Source organism: Somniosus microcephalus, unplaced genomic scaffold (genome assembly GCF_052327205.1).
Source record: "Somniosus microcephalus isolate GS21.2 unplaced genomic scaffold, FLI_Smic_1.0 unresolved_chr2, whole genome shotgun sequence".
NCBI lineage: Eukaryota > Metazoa > Chordata > Chondrichthyes > Squaliformes > Somniosidae > Somniosus > Somniosus microcephalus.
The window spans coordinates 94,028,531-94,040,834 of NW_028225180.1; the positions used below are offsets into that span (position 1 = coordinate 94,028,531).

Sequence of the window (12,304 nt, forward strand, 5' to 3'; positions counted from 1 at the left end):
TGCTCATCAATTCCCCACGTAGACCTCTCCAGCTCCCTCCTCCTTTAGAACCCCCCGAAACTCACTGCTGTGACCAACATTCTGACCACGCCTCCTTCTACCTCCTTTAGTCTGAGCCCATCTTTTGTCATGCTTGGCTTCTGTGAAGCACCTTGTGATGTGTTTCGATGGAAATGTAAGTTGTTGTTGCTGTGTGTTTATTGTGCCAGTGGCAGCGTGAGTGACACAGCAGATAACTGAATCTTACAAGATCTCAAACTTGGTTATAATTTAATGCGGGAGAATAACTTCAATTACATTTTGGAGGTATTACTGATCCGAGACTGAATCACTTTTACATTTCCCCAGTGGGGAAAGGAAAGGTCACTGATTGAGAATTTGATTGAACGCACGTACGTGGACACACATACAGCGAGACACGCGTACAATTGCAGAATTGTGTTTGTTAAACAGCAGGCAAATCCACCACTTATATATACATGGCCAATTTTGAGATTGCAAGACCCCTAAAGATAATCCACAAATCAATGTTGAGCAGCATCTTAACATTTAAAGTTACATGATGCACTTCATTATACATTGGTGTTAATATTAGTGGAACAGCGGTAAATGCCCTACAGTGATCAATAGTCGGTGCTGACACCATGAGAGATATGCTGAATATATTCAAATATAAACACCAACCAGGACACGTCTGCATGAAAACACGGACAATGTCACTGCCCATAGAGACCAGAGCGATCACACCCAGCTATATATTGTATATGTGGATAGATGTCATATTCATAAAGCACCAGAATTTAATATCAAAACTCAATCTTGTCATTCAACACAAATCTGTGCTTAAAAATAATCCAATTCCACCAGACTGCGAAAACCTACTGGTGGATTATTCAATTCATCAATGATCGCCCCACTCCATATTTCCCTGCAGAATATTCTCTACCTCAGGAATAAGGCTGGTTTTCGCCTGCACTGTGTGAGTAAATCTCACCAATAGGCGCTCCCAGTGCGGAGTCTTGGCCGATGCGAACCCGTCAGGAACTGGGTTGTGGAGATTAGCGGAACTCACTGGATTTCACTGGGCAGCTGTCTGTGTCACACCTGATGTGGAGAGTTGATCATAACACTCGGGAAATGCTCGATCCCGGAGCTAACAGCTGTTGTACTGATGGGGGAGGAGGGATTGATATCATGTTTAACAAGGCAATATTCTCCATCTCATTTTATTATTTCCATCTATCCCTCCTAATATTACATTTATTACAGGGAATAAGAATCTGGGAACGCCTGTCACCACAATGGCTGAAGGTCCAACCAGGGGAGAAGATCGAATAACTTCAAGAAGAATGAGAATGGACACAGGTTGGTTCACAAAATTCCTTAGAGTTTTATGTTCGTCCTGACAAAAGGTCCAGATCTCCAGCAAGAACCAACAACTCACACCGGGTGAGGGAATAGGACAGGAGCTGAGTAAAAAGAGGGCAGTGACTGATTTTCCACTGGGGCATCACAGTCACAGTTGTAGGGAGCCCCTGAGTACTGGAACTGTCCAATATGTACTTGGTATTGGAGCTTATAAGGTGGATAGAGACAGTGATTCAGAGGAGTGTTTTCCTGAGCAACAGTTTGACACCAGGGAGCAGGAAACCACCCCAAGTTTGGCTGAGGTGAGGGGCAGGTTGCGAACATGTATAGCAGAGCGATAGTGACGGGAGATTTTACAGTCAGGGGGATACACGTACTCTACTGAAGCCCTGACCAGGTCGCGAATGGTAAGTTTCCTCCATGGTGCCAGAGGGAAGAACCTACTGGAACGGGTTTGACCATCTCTGGAAAGGAAAGGAGAGCAGAATTTATCCATGGTAGGAACCGATAACTTAAGTTTATGAAGGGAATTTTAAGACTTCTGCACTAGACTACAAACAAGCTCTCAGTACAAGAACACATTCGTAATCTTGCAGATGGGACAGTTAAGTGGGAAATGAAATTTAAAATAGATAAAACTGTGGTGATGCACTTTGGTAGGAAAAATAGAAACATCACCTACACCTTAGAAAATACAAAGTGAATGAGATAGAATGGAAAGATAACTAGGAATACAGGTAAACAACTCCTTAAAACAGTTTCAGAGGTCAGAAAAACATTTAGATACCCCAACAAACACTGGGTTTATTTCTGGGGGTTTAGCGTTCAATATTAATGAAGTTATTTTAAACTTGTAAAGAAACCTGGTCAGGCAGTACTTCGAGTACAGTGCACAGTGCTGGTATCCAGAATATACAAAATAACATTCAAGCACTGAAGAAAGTGCAGAAAAAATTATAAGGATGGTACTAGAACTGAGGGGTTACAGCTGTCGGGAAATATTGAACAGATCAGGACTTTTCCTTAGAAAAAGATCTTAGATGCGACCTGATAGAGTTCTTCAATATTTTGAATTGTTTGGACAGTGTAGATGTGGAATGAATGTATCCATTTGTGGGAAAATCCAAAACTAGGGTCCATAAGTACAAGACAGTTAATAATAAATCCAATAAGGAACTAAGCAGAACTTTCTTCCCTCAAAGAGTGGTTAAAGTGCGGAATTTGCTATCGCATGAAGTGATTGAAGTAAATAGCTTAGATGCTTTCAAAAGGAAACTAGATGAGTACGTGATAGAAAAAAAAAGATTGTAAAGAGGGGCTGAAAGGCTGAGGTGACGTAGATAGAATTGAAGGGGAATCATGTGGTGTGTAAGCACCAGCACAGACTAAAATAGCCAAATGAGCTGTTTCTATGCTGTACATTCAGTGTAATTCAAGGTGGTGATCTACAGATTGTTTTACACTGTTTCGCTTCAGTAGTGCAACATGGGGCAGTTCAATGTGCGGCGGCAGGGCTGGAGCAGAAGGGAAGTGTTCACGTTCTTGGGACACTAGAGTGAGTTCAGGTAGAATGGAATGGATGGCCATGATCTGAACCGATAGCCAACAATGGTTTTGCATAAAAATGAATGGAGCAGTGAGAAGCTGATAGGAATGGAAGTTGGGAAATTTCAGGATCTGAGACTAGAGAGAGGAATTATTAAAACTGTTAGAGATGGAACACAAGATTATGAAATAGTGAAAAGCCATTACCAGGAAAGAAGGAAAATATTTTCAAGTAGTGAGCGATAAAGTCACTTGCTATTAAATGAAAAATGAAAACGGGTAAATATTCAAAGGAAATGGAATTTGGATTGAGTGCTTTGCCGGTAATATGTGCAAATCACTCCAAACACATATGGATCTTAAGAGGCATGTGAGCTGTGATTTGGTATCTATAAGACAGTTTTTTTTTAAATTCATTGATGGGATTGGGCGTCGCTGGCTAGGCCTGCATTTAGTGCCCATCCCTATTTGCCCTTGAGAAGATGGTGGTGAGCCGTCTTCTTGAACCGCTGCAGTCCATATGGTATAGGTACACCCACAATGCTGTTAGGAAGGGAATTCCAGGATTTTGGCCCAGCGACAGTGAAGGAACGGCGATACAGGTCCAAGTCAGGATGGTGTGTGGCTTGGAGGGGAACTTGTAGGTGGTGATGTTCCCATGCGTCTGCTGCCCTTGTCCTTCTAAGTGGTAGAGGTCGCGGGTTTGGAAGGTGCTGTTGAAGGATCTTTGGCGAGTTGCTGCAGTGCATCTTGTAGATGGTACACACTGCAGCCACAGTGCGTCGGTGGTGGAGGGAGTGAATGTTGAAGGTGGTGGATGGAGTGCCAATGAAGTGGGCTGCTTTATCGTGAATGGTGTCGAGCTTCTTGAGTGTTGTTGGAGCTGCACTCATCCATGCAAGTGGAGAGTATTCCATCACACTCCTGACTTGTGCCTTGTAGATGGTGGAAAGGCTTTTGGGCGTCAGGAGGTGAGGCACTCGCCACAGAATTCCCAGCCTCTGGCCTGCTCTTGTAGCCACAGTATTTATATGGCTCGACCAGTTCAGTTTCTGATCAATGGTAAGACCCAGGATGTTGATAGCGGGGGATTCAGCGATGGTAATGCCATTGAATGTCGAGGGCAGATGGTTTGAGTCTCGCTTGTTGGAGATGGTCATTGCCTGGCACTTGTGTGGTGCGAATGTTACTTGCCACTTGTCAGCCCAAGTCTGAATGTTGTCCAGGTCTTTCTGCATATGGACACGGGCTGCGTCAGTATCTGACGAGTCTCGAATGGTGCTGAACAGTGTGCAATCATCAGCGAACATCCCCACTTCTGATCTTATGATGGAGGGAAGGTCATTGATGAAACAGCTGAAGATGGTTGGGCCTAGGACACTGCCCTGAGGAACTCCTGCAGTGATGCCATGTGATTGAGATGAATGACCTCCAACAACCACAGCCAACTTCCTTTGTGCTAGGTATGATTCCAACCAATGGAGAGTTTCCCCCTTGATTCCCATTGACTTCAGTTTTGCTAGGGCTCCTTGATGCAACACTCGATCAAATGCTGCCATGATGTCAAAGGCAGTCACTCTCACCTCACCTCTTGAGTTCAGCTCTTTTGTCCATGTTTGGACCAAGGCTGTAATGAGGTCAGGAGCTGAGTGGCCCTGGCGGAACACAAACTGGGCGTCAGTTAGCAGGTAATTACTGAGTAAGTGCCGCTTGATAGCACTGTCGACGACACCTCCCATCACTTTGCTGATGATTGAGAGTAGACTGATGGGACGGTAATTGGCCGGGTCGGATTTGTCCTGCTTTTTGTAGACAGGACATACTTGGGCAATTTTCCACATTGCTGTGTAGATGCCAGTGTTGTAGCTGTACTGGAACAGCTTGGCTAGGGGCGCAGCTAGTTCTGGAGCAGAAGTCTTCAGTACTATTGCCGGAATATTGTCAGGGCCCATAGCCTTTGCAGTATCCAGTGTCTTCAGCCATTTCTTGACATCACGTGGAGTGAATTGAATGGGCTGAAGACTGGCATCTGTGAAGCTGGGGACCTCAGGAGGAGGCCGAGATGGATCATCCACTCGGCACTCCTGGCTGAAGATAGTTGCAAATGCTTCAGCCTTGTCTTTTGCATTCATTTGCCTGGATTTTCACAGAATTCTAGAAAAATATTCCGGTCATAATGTTTTGAGAGGAGAAAGAAACAACCGTGGATGCCACTATTAAGAAAGGGTTCCCTGATGGCACCAGAAAAGAAGGGTGTGTCGGGAGTTTTGTTAAGATAAAATCCTTATGTACGGACGTAGTTGAGGAATAGGAAGGGAAATATCACAATTCTCGGTGGGCATTGCTGGCCGTGCAGCAGAGATGAGATAGAGGGGAAGATTCACAGACACTGCAGGGACCCGTACAAGAACAACAGGACTTTAATACTGGCAGTCGCAACTGTCCCAAAATATAACCTGCGGTGTATGTGCGTTATCAGAAGCTGTTTGATAATGTGGCTCACAGGAGCTTTCAATCGTTTGATATTAGAGGGAATATAGCCACCCGGATAGAAAGTGTTAAAGTATTTAGTTTTCTCCATTTGTGTTCACAGATCCGAACACTACAATCACTTGGTTCTTGACGAAGTGTGACGATTACCAGCTGTTCCAGTTGACGAAATTCTACCGGGACAGTCTAGAACAGGCGATCGAAGAAGGTGTGGAGGGACTCGGTCTCTGGTTAACAGGAGAGGACCATTTCAATTCACAAGAATATCACGTAAGTGAGAGAGACGCAGATTGAGTTTAGTTTATTCTATCATCACAGAACTAACAAAATATCAAATTTTAGAATTATAGAATGTTATGGAATTGAAACCGGCAAATGGGGGAATAGAGGATAAAACTGCAAATATTGTGAATCTGAAACCATGATACGAAAAGGTGACAACTGAGTGCAAAAGAGGAAATCCTCTGGCCCTGTGCTCTTGGTGGGGAATGTCAGTCCCCAGAAGGGAATATGAGATTGAGCTCATTCCGTGTGTCATTTCCTGGTCCTGTGCTCTTGGTGGGAATTGGCACTTCCCAGCAGAAAGAGGAGACTGAGCTCATTCAGTCTGTCATTTCCTGGTCCTGTGCTCTTAGTGGGGAATGTAAGTCCCCAGAATGGATATGAGATTGAGCTCATTCAGTCTGTCATTTCCTGGTCCTGTGTTCTTGGTGGGGAATGTCACTCCCCAGGAATAATATGAGATTGAGCTCATTCAGTCTGCCATTTCCTGGTCCTGTGCTCTTGTTGGTCAATGTCACTTCATTGAGTCTGTCCCACACAATTGCGATACCTTGTGTATCACAACATATAGGCCTAGAAATTCAGTGGTGTTAGCGCCCACTTAGCGCCTAAAGAGGTCTTTTGCGCCGGCGCTGTTGGTAGCCTGGAATTCAGTGTAGCGCAAATGGTGGCATTAGCCGGTAGCGCTGTGCCGGCAGCGATGATGTCATCGGTGTGCGCAATGCCCCAGTTCCAACGCGATGCCGGCCCGACACCCAAATTCAGTTGCCGCCACCTCTCCCGTAGCGGGCGCAAAGAGCGTTTGTAAAACGGGGCCTTGCAGCTCCGAGAGGCCGGGGCATAAAGGTGGAGGTGCGGCCGGCCGCTTTCCCGGCGGCCGCTTGGCCGCACCTTCCTCCCCGGACTCCCACACCAACCCCCCCCGCGGCATTGGTCTCTGACCCCCGCGAGCCCGGCACTTCTCCGTGGTGCCGGGCTCATTTGCCGGGGGAATCCAGCGGCGATCTCACGGCTGCAGGCAGCTCCTCCTTAAGAGAAGGAGGAGGCCTGCAGTACCCCAGCCTGCCGCACCGCATCGGGTGGCGCTGCGGCAGCTGGACGCCTGAAATTGACTTTCGGCGCCCCAAGCGGAGGCGGCCAAACACTGCAATAGCGCCCGCCTCCGTCTTGGGGCGCTGCAACTGAATTTCAGGCGGGCGCTACGGGAATCCGGGCGTGCGCTAACTTTCGGGCGCTAAAGACCTGGCGCGGCGATAGCGAATTTCTAGGCCATACACTCCTCCCCACCCCAACCGAAACCATGTGATCTCCTGGGAGAGGCAAAAATACAGGTAAAATTCCAGGTCAATTTGGGGGAAAAAATCTGGGAACTTCCTTTCCGACCCATCTGGGCGATCGAAAAAAGTCCAGGAGATCACTCTGACCCAGAATTCCCTGCAGTACCTACCTTCTGTAGGAGGTGATCTCCACCCCATCAGAAACAAAAAAAAGGGTATCAGGATGCCAAAAGGAAACAGACACTGTGGATAGAGGATCACTTCCGCAACAACTCGGACACCCGGCGCATGTGGCAAGGCATCCAGTCCATCACTGACTATAAGGGCAAAAACACCAGCCCCCTGGCTAGCGATGCCTCTCTTCCGGAGGAGCTTAACAACTTCTACGCTCGCTTCGACAGGGACAACAGGGAGCCGGCTACCACAGCCTTGCCTCCCCCGGAAGACCAGGTGCTCACTCTGTCGACATCCGACGTAAGGGGTGTTCTACGCGGAGTGAACACACGAAAGGCTGCTGGACCGGATAGCATCCCTGGACGGGTACACAAGGAATGTGCTGATCAGCTGGCTGATGTCTTCACAGCCATCTTCAATCTGTCATTGGCCCAGGCAGTTGTCCCTACATGCTTCAAGACCGCTACCATTATTCCTGTGCCAAAACAAACGGCTGTGACGTGCCTGAACGACTATCGACCTGTCGCACTCACACCCATCATAATGAAGTGTTTCGAGAGACTGGTCTTAGCCCACATCAAAGCCAGTGTTCCTGCCTCTCGTGCAAACAGATCAACGGAGGATGCAATCACAACTGCTCTACACTCGGCACTGAATCACCTAGATGGTAAGGAGACCTACATCAGAATGCTGTTCATAGACTACAGCTCAGCATTCAATACTATCGTCCCCAACAAGCTGGCCAGCAAACTCCAAACTCTTGGCCTGAACACTTCCCTCTGCAACTGGACCCTGGACTTCCTAACAAACAGACCCCAGTCTGTCAAATTAGGTAACCACACCTCCCCGCCCTAACCCTGAACACGGGGGCCCCACAAGGATGTGTGCTGAGCCCCCTCCTCTACTCCCTCTGCACCCACGACTGTGTGACTGTTAATGGTTCCAACACCATCAAGTTTGCAGATGACATCACGGTAGTAGGCCAGATCACCAACAACGATGAGTCAGCCTACAGGGAGGAGGTCCAGCATCTCGTGAAGTGGTGCGCCGATAACAACCTGGCCCTTAACATCAAGAAAACCAAAGAAATCATTGTGGACTTCAGGAAGTCCAAAGGCGGAAGTCACACCCCCATCCACATCAATGGGGCTGTGGTGGAAAGGGTGGACAGCTTTAAGTTCCTCGGAGTCCACATCACGGAAGACCTCTCCTGGTCCCTCAATACCTCCTCTCTGGTGAAGAAGGCCCAGCAGCGCCTATATTTCCTAAAGAGGCTGAAGGGATGTAACCTGTCTCCCCTGATCCTCTCTAACGTTTATCGCTGCACTATGGAGAGCATCCTGACAAACTGTATCACAGTATGGTATGGCAGCTGTAGCTACTATGATCGGAAGGCCCTGCAGCGGGTAGTCAAAATTGCCCAACGCATTACCGGCACCCGGCTACTGACCATAGAGCACATATACCAGAAACGCTGTCTACGGAGGTCACAGTCCATCATCAAAGACCCTACCCACCCCAGCCACAGTCTGTTCGCCCTCCTGCCATCTGGGAGACGCTACAGATGCATTCGCACCCGTACGACCAGATTTAGGAACAGCTTCTTTCCCAGGGCTGTCATCCTACTGAACTCCACAAATAAACTCTAAAGCCTGCACATCTGCCAATGCACTTTATTATGATTATGTTTATGTTAATATACTACAAGCCAAATGTATGTTGAATGTTTAAATGTCTTAATCCAAATGTACACTCTCGGGAGCCGTAAGCCTACATTTCGTTGTACTGCACTTGTGCACTAACAATGACAATAAAAGTCGATTTGATTTGATTTGAACAGGTCCAGCCTGTTCCAGACATCCACTGTTCTCTGGGAAAGAACTACCTCCTGACATCTAACTTAAATCTAGCCTTATACAACTTAACTTTGTGACCCTAGGGAACAGCAGTAAATTGAGCTCATTCATTCTGTAATTTATTGTCGGTTAACTTTAATTTGGTGGTAGTTTGATTATGGAGATAGTGACTGAGAGATTGGTAGCTAAGTCTTTTTATATTCTTGCACTGGTTAGCATCTGTATATTTCTTTAGATCATGCCGTTTATTTAGTTTGATTGATTTCCAGTTAAATATTGGGAAGACTGAATCATCATCTAATATCAATCCCACAAACTCTGTCTTCTCACCGCTTGATTACATTCCCCTCCCCGGCAACTCTCTGGTGCTAAACCTAAATGTTCACAACCTCGGCATCCTATATTCTCTAGAAATAAGCTTTCGACCCCACATCCTCTCCATCTCAAATACCACATCTTCACCTTCATAACATTGTCCACCTCCACTCCTACCTCAGCCCATCTCCTGCTGATACCTCATCCGTGCATTTGTCACCTTTATCCTTCATCATAATAATGCTCCCCTGGCCGACCGAACTTCCTGAGCCCTCCGTTAACGTCAGCTCATCCAAATCTTTGCTTGTACCCTGTCCTGCCGCAAACCCCGTTAACCAACGCTCATGTGCTCTTTCCCGGTCCTCGAATGCCTTCTGTCCATCTTCCAATATAAATTCCTTCACCACCTCGCCCTCTCCTATCTCTGTATCCAGCTCCAGTGCAGAAACCTTCTGCAGGCCTAGGATTGCCTGTTCCACGATCTCTGGCCTCTTGTGCACCCCTCGACCTTCTGCTTACCAGTGGTGGTACAGCATGCATTTGCCTTAGGATCTACGCTCTGGAATTCACTCACTAGATCGCTCCACCTTTCCAGCTTCATTTCCTCCTTAAAACTAAACACATACTTTCTGCTTTCTCTCAACCCTACTCGGTAAAATGCTGCATTGATGTCAAGGACAATCACTCTACCTTCACCTCTGGAATTTAACTCTTTTGTTCATGTTTGGACCAAGGCTCTGATGAGGTCTGGATCCAATTGGTCCTGGTAAAAACTAAATTAAGCACCGGTGAGCTGATTAATGGTGAGTAAGTGCTGCTTGACTGTATTTTGATGACTGCATCCCTCAATTTGCTGAAGATTGAGAGTTGTTTGATAGGACATTAATTGGCTGGATTGGATTTGATCTGCCTTTTGTGAACAGGACTTATCTGGGCAATACACTACATATTTTGTTATCAAAAGTTATATTTTATAATCCATAATAATGATGTAGCAATTCACACAAGCCTCAAGCGATACATACAACCTTTATACCAAGGAATCCATGTCAAGGCAGCAGAGTGATCAGCTCCCACCTGGCACTTTAGGTTCTTCGAATGGGAAGCCCTCGTCCACGGCGCAGCCAGTGTCAGAGCAAGGAAGGACATACCGCAACTTCAGGATGTCCAGATTTAGATGCCCATGTGCTAAATCCTGATGTTGTGGTCATTTTCAGTGGTGTAATAATGGCGAACGCTGATAGGGCCGTTGTTTTTGCAGTGAGGAAAGGCTGAACACCTCAGCAGTTTTTGATCATTTGGTACATTTTATAGTTTATTATTCCTGTCCCAATTGCCTCCTTACTTCCTTATCAGTAGTTTTTGCAAACGAGACGCCTGCTACTAAACAGTTATTGAATATTCTTAAAGCCGCTAAAGTGATTTCAGTGACAACACACTGCCATTTTTGCAGTTTAAACTATCAATGCCCAAATGGATTTTCGAGTATTTACTTTACCACCACCTACAAGGCAAAAGTCAGGAGTGTGATGGAATACTCTCCACTTGCCTGGATGAGTGCAACTCCAATAATACTCAAGAAATCTCGACACCATCCAGGACAAAGCAATCCACTTGACCAGTACCACTGGCGGAAGGTGGTTGAAGTGTTTATCAGCTACAAGATGAACTGCAGCAACTTGCCAATCTTCTTCAGCAGCACCTCATGAACTCTTGACCTCTATCACCTAGAAGGACAAAGGCAAAAGGAGCAGGGCAACATCATCATCTGCAAGTTCCCCTCCAAGGAATACACCATCCTGACTGGGACATATATTGTTGTTTCTTCATCATCGCTGGGTTGAAGTCCAGGAACTCCCTCCCTAACATCACCGTGGGAGTACCTTCACCAAATAGACAGCAGCGCCTCAAGGAGGCATCTCACCCCTACAATCTCAAAGGTAACTAGAGATGGGCAATAAATGCTGTCCCCATCAGTGACGCCCACATCCTGTGAATTAAAAAATGGAATTAAAAAAGACGACATATAAATTTAGGCTATTGTCGATGAAAGTGCCCCATTGCTGGACATGTGCTCCTGGTTATCGAGGTTTCATACTGGCAGCGGGTGTGCAAAATAATATTTCAATTACTGAGGGGGAACAAGAGATTAGAGTGAAGGGAATTTTCATTGTTAGAATTACTGGTCGATTCTCCACACCGATAACCACCAATGGTTGTTTTGATCAGTCGGTGTAAATTCTCAGCCAGTTTTCTAGCTGCTTCCCTCACTTAACATTAGACCGAGTGCATCATCTTATCAATCAGTAATCTGATGTCATGTTAGAGACGGAAGGGCAGAGAAAATTAATCCCATTGAAACTATTGCAGATTCTCAGTGATTCCTGACTTTCCAGAAATGATATTTCTGATTTTATTTTAGTTTCTTTACATGTATGTCCCGTTAATGAGTGGATCAAGATGTTTACAGAATATTGTCCCCCTGGTCAGAATGGATCAGTACCCGGCCTTGTGATTGTTTTCTTTGATCAAAACAAATTGGAGATCCCATCACTGAGCAGATCATTTCCTTCCCATTCTCACTGTTTGTCTTTCAATGCGGTCCTCAATATATTCATTAATGTTTTAAGAGACAATAACTGAGCTCGCGGAGAAGGGAAACCGGGAGGACAGTTCCAAACTTCTTCTAAACCTGGTGATGGATAAAGGCTCTCAGGCCCTAAGGGTGATGTGGGAATCATTTGTGAAAATGCGCCACAGGTTACCAAAGCTGAACAAAATACTGATAGAAATACAGGAACATGGTACGGTAAAATCACACACTGAAAGCAAATTCAGATTCAAACACTGAAGACTTTATTATAATGTTACACAGATATGATTCCATGAAGTTTAATTGATTTAAACAGGTTTTGATCCAGTTGATTACATGAACATCGCACGAGATTTATCCGAAATACCCAGTCAACTGAAAGGTAAGTGATGGAATGGAGATTA

The 12,304-nt window shown here is 46.0% G+C and overlaps 1 protein-coding gene across 2 annotated transcripts in view; it reads left to right on the plus strand.

The window, feature by feature from the left end:
* The first annotated feature begins 1,280 nt into the window (after positions 1-1,280).
* Positions 1,281-12,304, plus strand: part of LOC147093046 (NACHT, LRR and PYD domains-containing protein 3-like) — a 68,974-nt gene continuing 57,950 nt past the window's right edge. The window contains exons 1-4 of one of the 2 annotated variants that reach the window (XM_085976371.1): positions 1,281-1,365; positions 5,507-5,673; positions 11,940-12,111; positions 12,217-12,282. In XM_085976371.1, the coding sequence (XP_085832497.1) occupies positions 1,302-1,365; positions 5,507-5,673; positions 11,940-12,111; positions 12,217-12,282 (469 nt within the window). In that variant the 5' untranslated portion in view covers positions 1,281-1,301. The remainder of the gene's footprint in view (positions 1,366-5,506; positions 5,674-11,939; positions 12,112-12,216; positions 12,283-12,304) is intronic. The other variant, XM_085976373.1, reaches the window with a different exon arrangement.